The sequence below is a fragment of the Halichoeres trimaculatus genome, unplaced genomic scaffold (genome assembly GCF_033239565.1).
Source record: "Halichoeres trimaculatus isolate MK-OKI-2021-1 unplaced genomic scaffold, fHalTri1.1 fHalTri1_scaffold_12, whole genome shotgun sequence".
In the NCBI taxonomy this organism is placed as follows: domain Eukaryota; kingdom Metazoa; phylum Chordata; class Actinopteri; order Labriformes; family Labridae; genus Halichoeres; species Halichoeres trimaculatus.
In genome coordinates this window covers 23,439,171-23,460,592 of record NW_027437190.1, presented here as the reverse complement: position 1 = coordinate 23,460,592, position 21,422 = coordinate 23,439,171, and the positions used below count along the sequence as shown (strand labels likewise).

The 21,422-nt window shown below is 41.1% G+C and overlaps 1 protein-coding gene across 1 annotated transcript; it reads left to right on the top strand.

Annotated features, from left to right (window-relative positions):
• The first annotated feature begins 289 nt into the window (after positions 1–289).
• Positions 290–10,071, top strand: LOC141801377 (uncharacterized). Its single transcript, XM_074684393.1, has 15 exons — positions 290–344; positions 3,027–3,080; positions 3,972–4,027; positions 4,280–4,346; positions 5,108–5,236; positions 5,356–5,552; positions 6,806–6,946; positions 7,534–7,709; positions 7,821–7,982; positions 8,087–8,231; positions 8,324–8,902; positions 9,011–9,109; positions 9,233–9,370; positions 9,497–9,551; positions 9,641–10,071. Exons 1-15 carry the CDS (start codon positions 290–292, stop codon positions 10,069–10,071), a joined length of 2,484 nt encoding a protein of 827 aa, XP_074540494.1.
• Positions 10,072–21,422: the final 11,351 nt, after the last annotated feature.

Sequence of the window (21,422 nt, the reverse complement as noted above, 5' to 3'; positions counted from 1 at the left end):
GAGCAGCTCTCTTCAGTCTGCCTGTAGGTCTTTGCATCTCTATTTCCCCCTCAATCTATCTCTGCTGTGCTTTGTGTGTCTCTATCAATATCAGTTTGTGTCTATCAGTGGATTAACAAGCATCTGTCCCTCTCTCTCCTGTTTCCTCCTGTACTGTTTCCCACAGTGAGAGACGGAAGGAGAGGGGCCGTTTCCTCCTGGCAGTGACACCAGGAAATTCCTCTCTTTCTTTCTCTTTCTCTCCGTCTCTCTGTCTTTCTGTATCGGCTCCTCAATCCTCCCCTCTGCCATGACGCTGCTAGCCTCAGAGAGGTCGCTCCTCATCCGGAACAAGTTCCGCTCAGGTGAGACTCCTTCAGGTCTCGAGTCACACCAATTAAAGAGAGAAGGATTTGTTTTCCTACAACAGTGGCTTTACATCTTCACAATAATTGGCAACATTAGCATCAATATGTAAAGGTGAGGTGATGGCGTCAAGGTTATTGGCTGCTCGGTCAGGTTGTCTGTCATATAATCAATATGTATTGATCACAGTGAATGGATTTAGTGATTGTGACCCCACAGATGGAGATGTTTTGAATATACGTGAAGACACTTGAGCCTGGGGCTGAAGGTCTTTGCATTTGACAGTGTGACACTGGTTTGTTGATGTATATGTTGGAAAAAAATGGATGGACTCTAGTTTAAGATTGATTTTTGAAATTTGTAGCATAAAATTAAAACACAAGGAATTTAAAACGAAGCTGCAACCCTAGACTGTAATCTTTGATATGATGTGTACTTAGACCCAACATAATCCCACCATGAGATAGGACTTCATTTGGCAACAGCTAGAAAAACCTAACATTAACAGGTCCCAACCTTAGACTGAACCAGACTCATGGTGAGCAGCAATCTGCCTCAATGGGAAGGGCTGAAGAGGTGGAAAAGAAAGAAAAATGTAATCAAATCAAACATTGTCATTAAATAAATGTAACAAAAAAGATGTATGGGCTAACATTCACCTCAGATAAAATAACCAAACAGAATATGAAAACAAAAGTAATGTTTAAATTTACTGTTGAAATTTATGTCTTAAAGCTCCTGTGGGAAGTTTTTGGGTGTTTGTGAAACAGACTGAAATTCATAATACCTTTTACCAGTGAGCACCGAAAGCAAAAATGACAATCAGCATTAAGACTGGCAAAAACATGCATATTTTTTTTGTAATGTTTGAATTAGCTTTGATGGTTGAGCAGGATGAGATGTATTTAAGAATTTATTATTAAAGAAACCAGATGCATTACTTTGTCCACAGGTGGTGCCAAACTCAATACAAATTACAAATTTCTTACAGTAGCTTTAAAATGACTACATCTTACCATATGCCTTACAAACTACAACCCCGTAGATTTGCATCCAGTGGGTGGTGCAGGGAAAAAGCAATTTTCATTTCTGCTAATGCTAAAACAGAAAAAAATAGAACTATATACCGGCTATTTTATCATTTTTGTTAAATGAAAAGAAATATTTTTTTGAATAATTGTGTCTGAGTAAGTCTAAGTTGGACTCTGACTCTTACTTGCATCGTGAAAACAGTCTCATACTTCAACAGTCTGGGAAATGCCTGAAAATCTCAAGGCTTACAGAGTCAAAGAGTACCTTGTAGCAACTCTGGATTACTTCAGAGAGTTTTAAAAAACAACTTCCAGGAGACAACCAGCTATGTGCTACAAGCAGAATACAAGAACCTTTGGCATGGCTGCATAATGTAAGCTTCCCTGCAAGTCGGAGCGGCTGCCGCAGTGTTCCCACGCAGCTGTCGTAAACGGCTGGTAAAATAGAGACGCGAGGAAACGACAAGGAGACAAGCCCCCTAAGGTGCACCAACACCTGCTGGAAAACGTGATTCTTTAGGGCAGCTGCTCTGTTTGAAATCATGTATGTACACAACAGAGCCTCGACGGGTGTATCGGCAGGGATCCATGCTGAGCTCATGTTCTTCATTTGTGCAAAACACTCTGTTCGGCTTTTGTTTCCTAAATTTAAAACACTTTTGTTCATTGTTGTTGACCTCTGCCATGAAGTTGAGCCATCAAAGAAAGCTCATGCTCAGTGTTACACTGTCAGTGTTTGGAAAATTTGCACTTGTTTTTTATGTTTACTTTGTTCAGTCCTGTTAATCCTTTGGAGACACCTCTCAGATTTGTTAAAGGGTTGACCCCAAGGTTGGGAACCACCATGTTATGTAATGCATGTAATATGATTTAAGGCAGGGCTTCAGACTTCTACTGGACCTCCAGTTTCAACAAATCGATCTACTCGTAGACTGTTAACACCCACACTGACATGCAGATGATGCACTGGAGTGATTTACACTAATTCTCAGAGTTTTCACACTGACAGGGCTCAGTGAGCTAATCTGCTTTGAATCCAGGTTTTGACAACGCTGAAGTTTTGTTTGTGTGGTTGAACAGGCTGCAGAGCAGGAAGAGTATAGTTAGCAGCACAAATGAGGATGACGTGAGGTGGCTTGTGGAGAGAGCAGGACAGCTGAAGGGGGGATGGGACCACAGAAATAGACACACTGAGAGATAAATAGTTACAGCCCTCAGCCCCCTCTTTCACAGTTGCCCCCTCCTCTCCTCCCCTGGTCAGGTCTCAAAACTCACCAAAATGCATCATGGGAGGGAGGAGGGCACACAGTGTAACGGGTCCAACCCTTCCTTGCCCCACCTGTTTGTGTTGAACGAAATGTTCATGTACGTGTGCACACATGTGGTGTGTAAGTATGTGCACAGGCATGGGAGGAGATATATAATCTATGAGCAGCAAAGAGTTATGAGGTGATATGAGTTACAGGATCATTTTGCAGGTATCGGGCTGTCCTGTATTGCTCAGCTCTTACCTTTTCTACGTCAGTGTCACTTCTTCTTTCAGATATAGTCCTCCTTCAGTGAGGATTTTAGCTCCTGTTTCATCAGTGAAACTTGTGATATTATTTCATCATTTTTTAACACAATCGACTCTCTTCTCTTGTTTTTCAGTGCTGCAGCTGAGGATCCAGAATCGAAGGCAGAGTGAGATCAATGCAGACCCTGGTTAGTCTTTGTGTTTCATTTACATTGTGATTGATTGGCTTCTACTGAGAGCAGGCTGGATTTCATAATAATGATCTTCATATCACCTTTTCACCGACAGATGATGACTATTGATCAGTAGATGCATCTGTACTTTTAATAATGAGCAGATTATTCTGTCATCATATTTCAAATTTCGACTTTATTGTATATTTCATTTTTTCACAATTCAATGTTATATGTATCATTTTATCTTTATATTACAGTGTATTCTGTAGAATAATTTCAGTTTTAACCGAACCACGGTAACAACAAAGAACACATTTGATAGAAGTATGCTGACTTTTATCTTCAATAAGCAGGCAATGACCAAGTTATTTAAATTATACACAACCCCTTTCTAATAAAAGAGAGACCCTGAATAAAATGTGAACAAAAAGATATTTTGATGCTTGCATGTCATTTAAAGCTTGTATTTCATCAAAAATAGTGCAACAACATGATTTAAAATGGTGATATAAGTCAGGCTTTACATGGTCACATGTGATGATTTCAAATTAGTCAGAACAGGAAAAACAAAGCACTAAAAAAGACATGCCAAAAGAATGGGAACTACACCAGCTGAAAATGACAAAGAAACAAGACTAAATAATAAAAAAAAAAGTTTAAAATGTTTTGGCAGGTCCAGTACCTTTCTGTGATTCTTCCATAATTGGCTGAAACTAAAGCAAGCTGTGTGAGAACTGTGGCACATTGTGACGAGTTAAAGGCTGAAGACTTCGTTTATGCACAGATCCTCTAGGCTGCCCCCTGACAGAGAAAAAAACAGAACCAAAGAGAAAGTCTTGGTTGGAAAACAAACCAAATGCTTCATTGTTGTGTAATCTTATATCATCTTGTTTGTCTTCACAGGGCTGAAGTCGGCCTGTCCTGCTCAAAAAACAGAGAAAGACCAGAGTGAAGCTCTGGTACGTAACATCTAGTTAAATCACCAAACATAGTTAAATGATAAATGTCCAGCATACGTCAGTGTTTCCCCAATATTTGATGAGTTAAAAGCAGATAGGTACCCAAGCATATTTCAAAGCCTTATATTTTTTCTTTGGTCTGTTTGATTAATCTGTATTGGTGTTGAAGAACACCTTTATTTAATTGTCCACCTTTTAAACTGCATTGAAATGGCCCTGGCTGTTTGTTTGACCTGCCGTTTCCTGCTGCAGCGTCTAACTGACGACGGTGCTGCTCAGAAGCTGCCCCCTAGTGGTCTGAACACTGAAACTACACCAGGTGATGCCCTGCCTTCAGATATGCTGCTGCCTCCTTCCTGCTTTACCCTAAATGCTCCCAGCGAAACGGATTGCAACATATTTCTCTGTCTCTCTCACCTTCTTTATGCTTGTGTTTTATCTGATCTGCGCTGCTCCCCGCTCCCTCTTGTGTAGTAGTTGTGCGAGGAAATGAAGCGTGAAAATCTGGCATTGGGCTTAGTGTTTCATCAGCTGTCAGTAAAACAGAAATGTGACCTTGTTGTACACTCTAACTCTGCATATTAAGCAGTCTGCAAACATATCAGTGATTGACAGCGCATGATACACCTGCCCATCTGGGGATCAGTCATCATTTTCTGCCGTAGCTGACATCTTTCTCTCTAATCTACCTTTCTCTTTTTATCTCTGCTTTTCCTCTCAACAACCTCTAACCCTGCTTTTAATTTGAAAAGATCGCTATTGTAGTATCTGTCTTCTCAAACTGTCTGATTTCCCAGACAACCCTCCACTGCCCTTTTAAAAATGCTGTGTGAGGCATGTGCCAGTGTTAAATATCCAAGGGAATACGTCTCCCTATGGGCCGTCTGTTTACTATTTTTTGATGCTGCCGCTGGTTTGACTTGGGACTGATTGCCTGTGGCGTGCACGCTCACATCACATATGTTCTGAATCCTGTTGCTTCTTTCTCTCCACTATCCTCCTCCTCTCTCTCTGCTGATCTCCCATCTGTCTCCTTGTTTCTTACTTATCTGCACTATCCCTCCCTCTTCCCACCCACAGAGAAGACTGTGTGTGGCGCCCAGAGGCACAAGAAGGCTCGCCAGTCGCAGGACCTCACTGACAGGATCCAACGTCTGCCCGGGTCTGTGCAGCAACCACACGAAAAACACACACCGCCTCTGGAGAACCGTGAGTCAACACACATCCTCACACACAGACAGTCACACGCAGCTCTTTTTGTTTCCCACCATCCAATCTGCGGCTGCTCCTCCTTTGACCTCACCTCCTTTCACTTTTCATTTCCTCAGGCGCGGCCTCCTTCCCTCTGCCTGCTGATGTCTTCGAAGATGACATCTCCTCCTGCTCTTCCTCCTCTCCTTCTAAGCCGCATGGCCTCCATCAGTCAGCAGCCTTTCCTTCACTGCAGGGGCTCTCAGGTGACCAGCTATTGAGTGACTTCTCTGCTGTGGCTCCGCCCCTTAACAAAAGCCCTGGTGAAACTCAGGTGAGGAAACAAAACTGGTTTAAGCCTCCTCTCATTCCTTTGTGTAGTTTTCTGATTCTTTTTCTCCCCTCTTTCCTTTGCATCTTAACTGTGCAAACCAGGTGCATCAAATATTTCATTACCCACTAATATGTTTTATCATTTCTCTCAGAAAGAGGCTTTTATTTTTTTAAATCGACAATGGAAGAAAAATGTGGAAAAAAAGATTAAATTTTAATTCACCTGTGAATGTTAAATTTTCTTCGAGATGATTTGGAATGGTGTCGTTTTGATACCGCTTTGCCGCCTCTTTGTTGCCACTCTGTCAGCACATTATCATCATTCTGTTGCCAGTCTGTTGCCATGATGTGTTTTTGAGTTAGCTATATGGATTGATTAACTTTTGACTCCCCTCTTTGTCACTACTTCGTAGCCACTTTGTTGTCAGTTCAACGTACTTGGCTTTGTCTCTGATCTCTGTGTTGTGTGGGTAAATATCAAGTGTAGTATCAGTCAAATTAAAATTAGACACTAAAAGAAAGCATCTTTCTGAGTTTTTTTCTCAGATGTGTCCTGAAGCCACAAAAAAACATTAATTATAATCCATTTGAACGCAACATCTTACACTCATTACGGCTGCAAAACATAGTTACAGTTTGGTGTCTGGGCTCCAGCCTCATCACTTCCATGCACATCTCAAACCTCTAGCTTGAGCCTGCAGGTGGATGCTGGTGTGGTCGAAGGGCAATTTAAATAGGCTCCTGAATTGGAAGGAGACATTTTTCAAGGTGATTGAGGAGAATGGTGCATGACAGCTGTGTGGACAGTGCAGCTCAGGTCGACTCGCTGAACTAACACTCAGGTGTTGAGTGATGGGGTTGTTTTAAAAAAACCAAGGAGTGTAATGTAAAGACATTTATATGAGACTGTAGGAGCCATGAATACAAACCTTTAACTTAAAACAGTTTGTAATAATCTGTACATTTACCTCCAATTCAAACAGTTCATCCTGGCTTTGTGTCAGGTTTCACTCAAAGCACATTCTAGCTCCACTATCCTGGAAAATGAAGCAGAAACAAAGAGAGAAAAGAGAAAAGCCCTCAGGTTCTGTGGTGTAGTCATGTATCCAACTGCACTGGCAGCAACAAGGAAGCCTGATAAATGAATTCTCACCAATAACCTCTGATTAACACATTAAAGTGAATATTAACAGACTGAAGAGTTTATAAATAGCCCCCTCTGCCAACTCTGATAATCTGATATTCTGCTTTCAGTCTGGTTTGGCGTTGCTCCCGGCAACCGAGGGCATCAGACAGCCGCTGAGTATAACACCAAGTGAATCGAACTCCATGGCAACCACCGGGAGACCAAACGGGATGTATGTGACCTCTCAGACCACGCCGCTGCTGCCAAAGGTAATACAGGGTCACAGACTGCGAATACAACCCCGCTGTGTTTACTTATGTTTCACTTCGTAGCTCATTAACATTTATGGGGACTTTTCCTTTTAAAGTATTTTCCCGGCTCAGAGTAGCACAAGATTTTATCCACAGAGAGACTTTGATGAGTACATTTATACGACGGCTTTAGTGACAGGTCTTTTTCATCAGGTGTACACCATAAAAGATAAAAGAGCGTTAATCTAACAGGACGGTCACTCTTCTGTTTTGTCACACACGGTGCTCCGCTTTAAGCTGTACTGCATTCATTACTGTCAATTTACACTTCTGGGGGAGCCCAGTATTTGCCCTGTAGGTTAACACATTCACACACAAGCTTCATGGCTGTGTGTCAGCCAACCAGTGCTTTCTGTCATCTGGAGATTTGTGAGGCATTTGTACAATTTCATGTAACAGTTTAACCTTGACACAGGGCAAATGCTGTCAAACCATGTGAAATGACCTGGTGGTCTGTGCCTGCATGTCCATATGCTTGGAATTGCACACCAGCACCTTGAGGTGATTACAGATTCAAGTGATGTAAGAAATATGTGTTTCTACAGACAGCTCAGCCATCCAGCCCCCCCATCTCCTCCTCCCTGCCCCCCTCCCTCAACTTTACCCATCTTCCTCGCCCACGGAAACCGAGGGACACCAAACCCAAAATGAGGACACTAACATATCACCAGTACATTCCTCCGAATCAGAGAGGAGGGTCTGGGACGGGAGGTAAAAACACATTATGACGTCTGGCTTCTCCACATTGTTCATAAACTCATCGTAATTGTACAATTCTGTCTGACTGTTTGTGCTAAAACGATTGAAATAAGCCTGATTTCTTTCTAGGGACCAAACAGAAGAGCCCTACCCCGTCTTTAGACCCAGCCTATTCCAATCTCCTGAAGCAGCAGCAGGTTATTCTCCAGCTGCAAATCCTACAGAACCAGCAGCAGCAGCAACAGCAACAGAAGCAACAGCTCCAGCCACAGCAACAGCTCATGGTAGTGCCCAGGTATGCAAACAGACAGATGTTGAAACAGTCATTGTTATTCCCAGTGGAGCTCACATTTAAGCTGTTGGGTAGTTCTGGTAGGTTAATGCCTCTGTCATATCCAGTGTAGATCACAATGATCTAGCAAAGTCCGCTGGAGCCATGCCTTTGAACCCTCAACCTGTTCCAGCCACAACAAACCAAACCCCTTCAGTCACCGACCCAAAAGCCAAACCTGAACCTCTCCCTGCAAATCTTGTTGATCTAACTGTAAGAAAAGCACTGAAAGGCATAAATTCCACTGAAATCTTTATAACCCACGTTCACAGTTAATCATTACTTCACTTCCTGTCTTTCCTAAGGTGTCGGAGTTAAGGCAGCACCTTCGAAAACGAGGCCTCCCCGTCTCCGGCACCAAGCCTACTCTCCTGCAACGTCTTCGCCCCTTCCAGCTCCCCCACTCTTGCCCCACCCCAGCTCCCTTATGCCAGCTGGGTACCAGCCTGGAGCCCCTCACCCCTTACCCCTTACTATCACCCAGCCAGAGCCCCAGCTCAAGCTCCAGCTCTGGACCAGACTCACCCAACAGGAGCCCAAATGAACAGATGTACATCCCGGACAGGGCGATTGCTAACGGGATTCTCAGTGATGCTTCGACTGGAGTTCCAAATGGGATCCTGAACACGGTGCAAAACGGTTTCTCAGCAGGTGAAAACTGTAGTCTTACCAACGTAGGCTTCCTAGCTCCCGCCAGCACAGCCTCAGGAACTCCAAGTCCCAGTCTACCCATGTCGTCCTCTTCGCCCCTGCAGTGTGGGACTTCATGGAGAACTGAGAATGAGAAGGAGCAGCAACAGCAGCAGGAGCTGAGTGTGGAGCTGGAGATGAGGGAGAGGTTAAGGAGCAGGCCCAGGGACCGCTCCGCTAACACCAGCAACGAGGTGAAGAAAAATGGACAGGGTTCTTTAGTCTGAGACGGTTTACTGGAAAAAAGTAACAAGATAACCACAGTCAGAACAATAATCCTTTCTTTCTCTTTATTCCTCCAGTCTTGTGGAGGATCTCTTCACCCTTTCCTGCAACAGGATACTGGATGCTCCAGAGGCAAGAGAGAAACAGATGCACCAACAGAGGTGTTGTATACACAGGTAAACACATGCGTATCTCATATAATCTCTTTGCAAAGCTGCACTACAGCACCTTTAATCTCAAACTGTTCAGACATGTGAGCTAAACACCTGTCAACTAATTTACCTCTGCTTTCTAAATAGGTGTTCTGCTGCCAGCCGTGTGATGTGATTGGCCAGGATTTTGAGCTGCCAGTGCAGATTACAGCGAGCCCTGTTCAAACCTCGCCTGGTGTTCGCAGCTTGGAGGAAGAACTACTGGAGGCCATCCAGAAAGCGCAGGTTAGCGTCTGTAGAATTCAAGGAGGGATCAACAAAGTTAATTTCTCCTGAGCGTGTTAGGACATAATCCAATGATTCAAGAACACAACATGGAAGTTTAACAGACCTCTTTCTTCTCTTCCAAAGATGGACCCTCGTCAGTCCATAGATGACATCCTGGATGAGCCAATTACTTGTGCTGGTGAGTGTATCCCATAAATAATTAAGAATAGCACATAAACGACACATAAACATTTCAGTGTCTAATCTCTTTAACTGTCTCTCTTCCAGGCTCTGAGGGTGTCTCTGATTATAAATCTCCTGCCCAGATAGTCCCTGGTCCCTCCCCTCCTTCTCCTCCTCCTCAGGCTGATCAGTCCCAAGCTTCCCAGCATCACACTAAAGACGACAGCTTCCTGCCCTCTCCTCTTTGCTCATCTCTCCTGCTGGAGCTCCCTCCATCTCCAGCTGTAATAAACCCAAACCAGGTGATCCCAGCTCCTCCCCCACCCCCCATCTGTACCTCCCCTCTGTCATCCCTCGGGAAGTCCCGAAAACGAAGAGCTCCAACACTGTTTGATGCTGCTGACTGGCTTGAAACTATGACGTCTGGTTTTCGTCCTCTTACTCCACCTACAGCTCCATTTGTTGAGCCAGACTTGAGTCTGGATTCAGATCTGAATGTCAGCCGAGTGTTGGATCTAATGATCGAGCAGTGGTGAGGACTTGTTTTGTGTTTGTAACTCTGTATGTAATGTAGATGAATATGTTTTATCAGAGGGCACAAGACTGTGAATCACTGAAAGGCTGTCAGTCACCGGCTCCACGCAATGTCGAGAGCTAGATTCATTGGTGGCTTTGATGAGGCATTGAGAGCACAAACAAATATGCACACAAACGCACACAAACACACCACTGTGGGCTGTTTAAAAGAACTGGGCTCAGCCAATAATGGCAAACAGGCAACACATCTGTGGGCTGACACACTTCACTGCACAATGTTTGCAGTGATAAACAAAGGAAAACCTGGTGGCACATTAATTTAAACATGCTCCCTGGCTGTGCCACGAGAATGCTGTTCCTGACTTATCTCCAAAAGCTGTTGTGGGACTGGGTTGAGTGTGGCCCCCGGTGTTGACTCAGTCATTGAGTCCTAGCCATTCATAAAGCCCATTTGGAGTGTGTAAAAGCCAGGCAGAGCACACAGCTTGTGTGTGGCTCCAGACCTTAACCTCGGTGCCAGACACACAGTCGGCATGCAGAGAGAAAGAAAGCTGGCAGAAGCTACAAACAGGCCGTGTGTGGTCATGAGTGTGTGCAAGCAGTATGTGTGCTTAATCTTGTGTGTACATGTGTCAAGTGTGTGTCTTCTGAATGTCTGATAGTTAGACTGTGCATACAAGGCTGCTTTTGTTTGCATGTGTCAACAGCCAAATGCTTCCATGTATATTAATGAGCGTTAATGCCAGATGCACTTGTAGTTATTAGTTTGCTTATAATGAAGCGTGCCTGTATGAGTGTATGTGTGCGCGTGGTGTGATTGATCTTTGAGAGGACGTGTGTGAAAGATAGCAAAGAAGCCATGGATTTCTGTGTCCACATTTCAGACCAGACATTACATTGTAGTCTCAATGCCAGCAGGCAGCAACTCCAGTGTCGTTATCTAGTGTAATCATTAGAACAACCACATTACCTTGTTCAAGACGCTGTTCTCCAAGAGAGCAATCAGGCAACCACCCCAAAAATAGTCCCCATACAAATGCCCCAATCAGACAAGTGAGAGTTTCCTCATTGCTTTACAAAAACAGGTGGTCATTTTGTTCCCTGATTAACCCCCAACGGTGTCTGGCCTGCTGCTCGGTGCTTACTCTGCTTCTTAGAAAACCCAGTTTTAGCACAACGCATAGCTCAAACCCACGCAGGCACACCTGTTCATGTAGTTTAAATTGATTCCACAAAATGTGTCTTTTGAAATTTCAAAGTCTCAAAATGACCGTTTCTATGCACTGTAGATTTAGCACATGTAATCTGTTAACCTGTCACATGACCAGAGGTGAGCTTGTCAGCTGAAGCTGCACATTTTCTTAATGGTGACAGTGATATTACCTTTATGTTCTGCATGATTTACTAGTCATGCAAAATGGGTACATTATTTGTTTGCATAATACAGTTTCAGTGAGTTATGTCCGTACTGAACCCCACTTAACAAAATGACATTAATGAAAAAATCTGACAGAGGTTAGCTGCCATTAACCTCCTCTACAAGATTAATGTAATTTAGATACACGATCTCATCTACATGAGCTTATTTTCTAACCTCGGTAGGCTGCAGGTCTCATCAATCATTTTTGAGAGGTCTGATTGGCTCATTCATTTCTGAAAGATTTATGTAATTCAGTAACAAGCTGAAATTCCATCTGTGAGACCACTTTATTTTGAAAAATAAAAGAAAAAAGGGATTGTTTCCCCCTCAGTCTCCAAAATAAAGGTTATGTGCTGTATGCAATACAAGTTGCAAAGAGGGCACATAAACTAGAAGATCTGAGGTAAAGGTGAGATTTTGTGATCTTTTTTTGTATGTATGTATGCAAACTTTTTGTGTTGCTGCCAGCAAGCTCCCTGTTCTGATGATTTGCCTTTTTTTTAAAGAAAGACCATCTGGGTAACTCGTTAGAAAGGGATTTCTGAGCAGGCAAACATTCAACACACAGCTTTATATTGATGCAGTTCTTGTACAGCTTTTATCACAAAGACTATGAAATATGCAGTGACATGTGGATGGCTATGATAATCATAGCACTCATTAAACATGGTCTGCTGCGTGTACAAAAAAAGAAAACTGATTGGCAGGAGAGTAAGATGCTACCTCCTGTGACTTCCACTGCTTTAGGGCCGACACCAGTGTTTCCTTTTCTTCTTATTTAATTTCCAAACACTGGTGCAGAGTTTCCTGAAACACCCCTGATACAGTTTGACTGTTTGGACTGAACCTCAGGCTTAATCATTCAGCATTAAACTGGGTTTTATTAAACTAGCCAGGTTGTATAGCTGCATATCACAGTCATCAACCCCGAATACTTAGGGTGTTTCAGACTCTGTAGGCCACTTCTGCTGCTATAAATGCCTTAAGAATAAAATGTTTGCTTTTGTTTTATTTATTATGTAACTTATTTGTGCAAAAATATCAACTACTGTTGAAAATGTATTTAAAAACAAAATGAAAATTAAAGTCTTAATAGATTTTTTATGTTGTCTGTCTTTGTGTTTATTTCAAATGACGTAAGAAAATGTGGACTTTTAAAAGGGGAGGGACTACAAAAAAAGTTTGCCAAGAAGGAGGATACAGCTGTTCAAAACCATGAAAACTGAACATTTAATAGAACTTTATTGTCATTGTAACAAGTACAATGAAATTGAAGTCACAGCAGCAATCAAGAAAACAAAAGTAAGAAAGTGTATAGAAAGTGCAAAAAGCTCCATAAGAAAATAGATGACGACAGCTTGTCCATCATTCTCCAGTTCAGCCAGCCTCCACCTCCACAGGGTCCAGGACTGAGCTTCTTCAGTCATGCTCCATCTCTGTCTCCTGGATCCTGTCTGCTCACAGCAGGTGAAGCTCTTCCAATGTAGTGTCTGATGTTAGCACTGTTAGCCATGTTTGTGAATAGCATGATGCAACTCTGCCCTCTGGTATTCCCTCTGTTGCTGGGTTAGCATAGCTAGCTCGTCCATCTTACTGGAGATAGATCTTACGTTCCCAATAACATGAATGGAAGGACAGGTTGATGTCGTCACTTCTTAGCTTACACCTGAGAACCAGCACGTCGTCCTCACCTCCTTCTCCTCACCTTGTGAGAAGACATCAGGTCTTACACCAGTTAGCATTGACATGCTACAGATTGCTAACAGCTGAGTTCACATGTAAACAATGCAGCCATGGTTACATGTAGGAAGACAAACACAGGAGAAAAAGTAGTAAAAATATTGCTGAAGCCACAAAAAAGTTTGGTGCCCATGACCAACAGTGACCAACTTTATGTGTCCTGATTAGTTTATTGTTTCAAATGTGTACTTTTTAAAATGCTAAGATTGCAAAAACAAGACTTTCTAAGAGCCAAATCAACTGGAAAACTGTCTGAACAGGAAGCTGTATCCATCAGAACAAATTAAAAAAAGATATTCTTGCAGAACTGTCTGGTTCTCAGGCAACTTAAGTGATGGACTGGTCCAAGATAAGGCATCTACAGAATGATGTTGATTAAATGTCAAAATATGTTAATATGTTTTCCATTAAGTGCTTTTTTTTGCTTATTGTGAAACTGATGTATTCTGCATTTTATAATCCATGAGTTTTTGCGTTAGTCAGTGTTTCTGCACACTGCCCTCACTGTAAACTGCATCTCTTAATGAATGGAGAAACTTAATGGGTCCACATGAGTCAGGATGTTTTTCTTCTCTGATGTTGTGCCAAACAACTAAAATAGCTCCGCAATGCTAGAATACGCCTTGAGCCAGCTGTCCTTTTTTCTTTATGTGCTTGATGGCTTCACAGTCCTCTGCAGCAGCTATTGAGGCACTGTTGTCGTAAATGGGCTAGCTGAATAAAAACAGGCAGGTTGATTAATTAATTGATTGACTGATCACAAACCAAGACGTGTTGTGAAGATCTATCTTAGTTTCAATCACAGACGAGGATGTAAAGAGACTTAAAAATTTCAGTTTGATCTCTCTTAGATCTCAGCCAGTTCTTAACAAGTCTGTTTGTAGATTCTTCAGCCAGCTAAAGCTGTGTATGCTGATAGGTTTAACCCTTAAATACTTGTCCAGGGACCAGGTACAAAGACAAGAAATGAAGTGAGACAATCTCCTGTCTGACTTAACCACCCAGGGGTGAGAGTGTGTTTTCACAAGGGTAATACTCTGAAGCTGTGACCAGGGTGTAATGAAGGATTCTGTGTAATAGCCCCTCTAGCCGTTCCACATCACTTCCTCCTTGTCCCCCACTTGCTCTAACCGTTTCCTTTGCGATTTCATGGGAATTAAAGGGAGAAAGGTGTGTTTCATATGTAAAGCAGGTAGCTCGTGCTGAGATGGAAGATGGTTTGTGTGGACACCCTTCCCCCCTTCCTGCTTTTCCTCTCTTGGGTTGTGGTCGGGTGCAGTGTTGGAACGCTGGTTGAGTTAGCCTTTGATCACTGGCACAAGGTCGCTATGGTTCAATTTCTGCAGCTCCTCTGAGACGTCTGCTCTGCAATTATAAACCATATGAGAGAAGGCAGGGGGATGTTAATTTCTCAGCAGATACTGTAGCCTGTGTGTCAGTTAGCCAACAGTGAGCATGAATCACATTTACAGTTTGAGGCAGAAAAGACACACTTGGCAGCAGCGCAACCCGGGCATGAGGTGTAATATTCATTGAATAATCTTTTTACTATGTTCGCTGCATGGTTGTAAGAATCTCAATGAAGCATTACAAGAGCATGAGACTTTGACCTTCTGCTGTCAGTCCAAAGCCTAATTTATCCCTGGGTTTATACTCATTCTAGCCATTCGATAGTTAGCCTATTAAAGGCAAAAATATGTACGTTTTTTATCTTTTCCGGCTTACATTTAAGCTGGTGTTTGGATTTTTGCTATATTTATTTATGATTTAAGGACCAGGAAATGAATCGCTTTGGAACATCCCAAATACGCTGCTTTCATTATTTTCTGCTTGAAGGATTAAAATTATTTATTACACAGCAAACTCTGAAGTTAAAGCTGTAAATTTTGTCTTTTTGTAAGTTTGCATTATTTTTAAAAAGCCAAACATACATTCAATGTGAATCTCGAGAGAGAGAAATGTAAACAAAAGCTTTCTCAGCAGCGTGACTTCAAGAACTCGGAGAGCTACCAGGAACTGAAAATGAGCAGGCTCTCTGATTGCTCCTGCTTGCTGTTATAGGTTGTAAAAAGGCATCAATATTAATCTCAGTCTGTTTCATAACCAGGTAAAAACTCCTTAGAGGAACTTTAATCTGTGAGCTGGATAATCAGTGTGCCAGAAAGCAATAGCTTCGTTGAGAGTTAATTTTCTTTCAGCCAGCCAGAGATGGGGACCCCTTTGCACATGAATAAATTCATATTATCCCTAAAGAAGCAGTGAGAACTATCCGGAAAAGCTAGTGTTGTTCTGGGATAAAGACACCATTTCCAATGAACCCTTGCAGCCACCGTCCTGAGGACGTGACTCTTGCCAAGGAATGCATTTGTTGTGAAGCAAATGAATGGAAAGCAGATCTTCTTTTCAACAATACTTTTCTTTGTTCAAGACTACTTTTTACCTGGGGTAATGTATTTATTGACAGTTGCGTGGGGCTGTTGTTTGAAATGTGATAACAAGAAAACTTTGTAAACCCAGTTTTTAGCATAGTTTAGTGGCTGGCTATAATTAGTGCTGCTCACAGCCCAGTGCTCTGAGATGTGTTCATTACTTGTAAAGTGAACCCTTTTTATGTCCTACCAATGCTCATCTACCAACTCCAACCTCACCAAGCAGAGTTTTAGTCTTATATTAAGCCCATGCTCTATCACTTGCATGTTTAGCTTTCTTCTGCTCCTCTGTCCTTTTTCTGTCCCACAGCTCAGCTCCAGTGTCCACCATTACTACAAAATCAATCCAAGAAATTGTTTTCAGTGGAGAAAAACACAGATCTGTCTTTTCAGCAGGCATGGTATAGTCAAAGGGACTTCTACATGCCATACATCAATGTGGTCCTGTCTGATCCGACTGGGAAAATGAGGAATAGCATTTAGAAATAACCTACCTACCTAATCTCTTTCAAAATTTTGGATTACAAGCTGCAATATATCTAGAAGTGTAGGGATGGGTACCTTTCACATTTGAAAGGATATGGTACCAATGCCCGGTACCTGGCAATTGGTACCGGTACTCAACAGTACCAATTTTGGGTACTTTTTTGTGTTCATGTGGTAAAAAATATCAATTTGATTAATAAACATTTTTTTTTTCCAATTTAACATATCTATTACTCAATATATAACCTTGCAATTCTGTGTTTATGTTCAGCATCAAAAATCGCCTACTCTTCCACTCCCTTACAGTCACAAGGATGCATTTAAGGACCTAAACATGGTACCATTTGATTTATGTGAAGTGGTACCCCGTACTTTGACTGAATTTCGGTACCTATAAAAGTACCTAATTTGTTACCCATCCCAATAGAAGTGAGACTTTTTATGAACTATAGCATGATTTCTTCAGTCAATCAAATTACCAAAAAATAAATAAATAAATAAAATAAACAAACATATTTTTGTAACTCGTGTTATTTTCATTCCAAAGACCAAAACAGCAAAAAGTACGGCAGGCAAATAATCTGTGTATGTCCTCTGTGCATGAACTCAGAGCTGCTGAAATTAGCTTTTTTTTTTTTTTTTTTTGGGGTGTGTGTGTGTGTGTGTGTGTGTGTGTGTGTGTGTGTGTGTGTGTGTGTGTGTTAAAATAAATAGACAAACAAACAAACAAACAAACAAACAAAAAACATATAAATGAATAAATAACTAACGAACTTATTAACTAACAGAAAAAAGCCCATCTATATTAAGCACAGACTTGGGATAATGTGAGCTAATTGAACAACTACTAAGAGTTGTTCTGGAGCTAACGAGTCAACACTTATTGAAAGCTGACCCAAATGATCTAAAACACTAAAAAGAGCAAGAGTTCCGCTCAGTAGTGATGACACAGTCAGTGGTTCACTGCCTGGTCAGCATGCTGACATAATGGCAAAAGGAAAAAAAGATCTTGAGTTGATGGAGTGTTTGAAAATTGTTTGCTTTGCTTCTTCTTGTATGATCAAAGAACCAGATAAATTTGAACGATCTCTGTTGATTCGTTTATACCGCCTTTCATTCTTTCTGTGGTCAAGAGGTGGCTACATCTGAAACATTTTAGCGTCAAAATAAAGCTTTGAGCTGACCGGGATCAAAGACAAGAGAGCTTTTCTTCAGGTCTAACAAGCCGGGTACTACATTCAAGTGTGGGAAATTAAGAGCAGACAGTGAGGTCTTCATCCTGATCACATGTTTCAGATATAAAACAAAACTAAACAGAAAACAAAAAACACGTGGTGATTAGATCCATCCTTTAAGGTCGAAAGCTAATTTTACCATAAATTTACAGATTTCATGCAAGTATGGTTTGGTACATGTATGTAAAGATTGCTGAACATACCTGACAGGAGCAAGTAAGAAAGAAACCACCAAAATATGGTGGCTCTGGAGGATAAGTGCAAAAATATTTCACTGAAAACCAAAAATAAAACACAAAAAATTTTACAAAAAGAAAAATGTTGCATGAAATGAGGAAAGATAGAAAAAATTGGTGCAAAAAAAACAAAAACAAAAAAACCCTCCTAAAATATGAGTTTAATGAATTAGATGAAATGCAAAAAATATCACAAAACAGAACAGATCACAATTCACTACAACCAGAGCAAAACAATTTGTTACTGTGTAAAAATGATCCATACATTGATATAAAAATACACAACTGCATATACACATCTACTGATATGTCCGTAAATTAATTGACGTGTGCACAGATCACAAAGAACATTTGGATTATTTAGACTCTCTCTTTTTTCTTTTTCTATTTGCTTTTTGAAGGTAGAAGGATGTTTTCAAGAGAGGATTATCTTAATGTACATCAGCCCAAAACTTGTACATTCGTATTTGTTTAATTTGTTTTGACAAAAGGTGCAGAACAAAACCCGGTTGATTCATCTTGATTTACTGCTTCTTCAAGGCGGCTTCTTTGAAGAATGATTAATTATTCTTCAAACGTTCAGAATAACTCATTTCCTTGTGGTTCTCTGTTGAACTGTATCTAACTGGTTAATTTACACCTCCTCATGAAATCCGTTATCATACAGCACACGCAACCGAAATGGAACGTGCCTTTAAGCTTTGTAATCATGAAATTACTGCTGTGGGAATTTTAGCTTCACACTGCACTCTGACTGGTACAGCACACAGCCATGTTTCTGCGTGAAAACTCGCTAAAGGGACATACACAGGATAATTCAAAAGACGTGTCAGGGTCTAGTTCTAGCCTGTGAAGTAAGGATGCCCTGAAACTGTTTAAAGAAGCCTGTGTCTGTGTCTGAAACTAGCGGCTTCTGCTGCTTTCCAGCGCAGCCACACATCAAACTGTGAGGCTGTTTAAGCCGAGCAGAGCTGCTGCTTGTCTTTGTTTAAAACTGCATGAGATGGGGAAGGCTAATTGGACTAATTAGCCACAAAACAAGGCTTGACTGAGCAGTCTTTCTGTACCACAGATGTTTTGCCTTTCTTTAGTTAAAAAGAAAAAGATGGCAGGAAGAACAGCCTGATAATCAAGGCTTACCCACTGTGGCATGACTGGCCCTGTGCAGTCACAAAGCAAGCGGACGGACATGTTTATAATGTGTTGGTGCTAAAAGTGACCTTTGCCACAGAAGCAGGAGCCTCTAAACTCAAACCAAGCTTCTTGACAGCCAGTGGTTTTGATGCTGACTCTTTGGGATGAAAGCTTGGCCAACTTTCTCTCATCTTTTCTGAACTGTATTCTTTCTGGGTGAAGCCTTACCTCAAAAAATGTTTGAAGTTTCCAACTTTTATTCCCAGTCCCTAGACTTCATGCAGACTTAATAAATACTACAGCACTGTACTCTGTAAAGATCCAAACAGAAAACTACACTATACAGAGCCTGAAATCTTATGAACGGTCTGCTTTTCTACACAATCTATATGTCACACTGCTGACAACACGACACACAGAACTGGTTTGTATAATTATGCTGGAAAACATGAGGATCATCTGAAGGTTTGATGAATCAGTTTTTGCCTTTGCTGCTTCATTGCTTTATATCATCAGCTTCAAATGAGTCCACTGAGCAGTACACACAATGCTGTGTACCAACAAGAAGAACAAAATAACCCAAGGGGTGGTTAGGAAGTAGCCATATCCTAAAACTTTACTAGTACCCTGTAGGCCTGGTGTGGGATAAACACTGACAGCATTTTCCATCTACTACAATAAAAAGACTGTGGAGAGTGGGACCAGTGAATTCTTCATTCAGAATCTTATAGGTATGTCACAAAATAACTCTCGTAAGGACATTGGACCATTGACAAGACTGTCACTGACTGATTAAAAAAGAATTATTATTATTTTTTCTCTAGATTTTGTATGCAATAAATTAAATTTGTGGTATGGCCTTGTTTCGGGATATCCCTGCCCCTCCTTGTGACCAAGTGGAGATCCCTCCTACCTAGAGATTGGTACTGAATTAGGCTCTTTTCCAAATTCCATCTGTAGTCCTGAGTACCAATTCACATAAATCAAACGGCACCATGTTTCGTTGCCTAAATGCATCCTTGTGACTTTGAGGTGAAGTGGAAGAGAACACAATTTTCCATGCTGGACCTGAACACATCATTGCAAGTTTATGTATATGTTAAATACAAAAACTTTGTGATTTCATTATTAAACAAATTAATATTTATTACCACATGAACACACACAAAAGTACCAAAAATTGGTACCATTGAGTACCACCACTGATTGCCAGGTACCGGGCATCAGTGCTGAATCATTTCAAACCTGAAAGGCACTCATCTCCTACTCCTTCCCCTTCACCAAAGGTTGGGCATGCTGAATGTTTTTCATTGCAGACGCCTGGCTAAGTAGAAAACAATAAACTTTCAACAGTTACAGCTATGTGGGGGTCTAATTCATTCACACCAAGTGCGAATGAAAGTCAGATCAAATGCTTGGAAACAAGGTCTTGTCAGGCAAAACAGTTGATGGCAACTGTGGTGTGCGAGTAGTGCAAGTTTTAAGTGTGAATGATTGTGAAATCTGTCATGGTGTTGTTTGCTCTACATTACCACTGGTAACATAATCTTTAGCTTACTTTACTATATTATATATTATGAATTTACTATATACTATATCCTATCCTCTATTTTTATTGTATTTCTTGTTGTGTTTAGAGTCTGGTAATAAATTATCTATCTTACTATGGCTATATGTTGGCAGGGTTAAGTGAACAGTAAATGGTATTTGCCTGATGAGAGACCAGAAAAAGGAAGGTCTTACTGCAAATATGTGAGTGCTGCTCTATTAAGAATCAACTGTTTCCATTTGTGATTATAAACGTTTAAAACCCCTCTCTCAGTGATGTGCACCCATACTGAAGACTTTCACATAAGAAATTGGTATCTTCCGACAAAATGAAACTGGTATCTCCCAGGGATTATGGCATTTCAAATCATTTGAAAAAGACTCAAATATGGTTAAACCCATAAGACTCAGGCAAACAGCAAAAGGACCAGATGATGAGTAACATGATTTTAGGATTTGGCAATTTTTATCAAATCAGTGAGGTCACTTGTTAGGAAGATATAAAGCAAGTTTCACAAAGCCAGAACAAAGAGGGGTGATTTTTTTGTTTCCAAACAAGCAGGTTGGGACATTTTTATTTCATTTAAGCTGAACTGACGAAAAGAAAAGTGACAGAACTGTTGCATAAATTTACACTTCAGTGCAGCACATCCTCAAAGGTGACTCTATCTTCATTTCCATGTTGAGCTTCTTCTCGTCAAAGTTACTCTGCATAACAATGATGTTAATTTTAGAAGCCTGACCATGAGTGTCAATTTGGTCCAAATTGAAATTGAAATTTTATAAAGCAGGTTTTTATCGTAGTAATAAAGAAGAAATATTGAACAGAAATCATCAAAATCTCTGTACAGTAACATCAGAGGCCGTGTTAGGGAGAGTTCAGAACCAATTTCACCTCAAACGCAGGAGTGTGTGTGTCTATGTGTGCAATTTTGGGTGTGAGGGGAGCTAGTATTCATGGTCCAGATTGAATCTTGATGAATGGCACACATTTTACATAATAACCTGATCAATTTTTCATTTTAGAATTTAAGTGGCAAATGATTTGTGATATAATTCATCTCCTCTGTACTATCATCCCGTTTGACAACAGCACTATTGGTAAATTATTTTATTAATCCT

Coding starts and splice junctions, on each gene's coding strand:
- LOC141801377 (XM_074684393.1), top strand. CDS start 290: ATGACGCTGCTAGCCTCAGAGAGGTCGCTCCTCATCCGGAACAAGTTC. Junction 3,081..3,971: donor TGAGATCAATGCAGACCCTG/GTTAGTCTTTGT, acceptor TTGTCTTCACAG/GGCTGAAGTCGGCCTGTCCT. Junction 5,237..5,355: donor CACACCGCCTCTGGAGAACC/GTGAGTCAACAC, acceptor TCATTTCCTCAG/GCGCGGCCTCCTTCCCTCTG.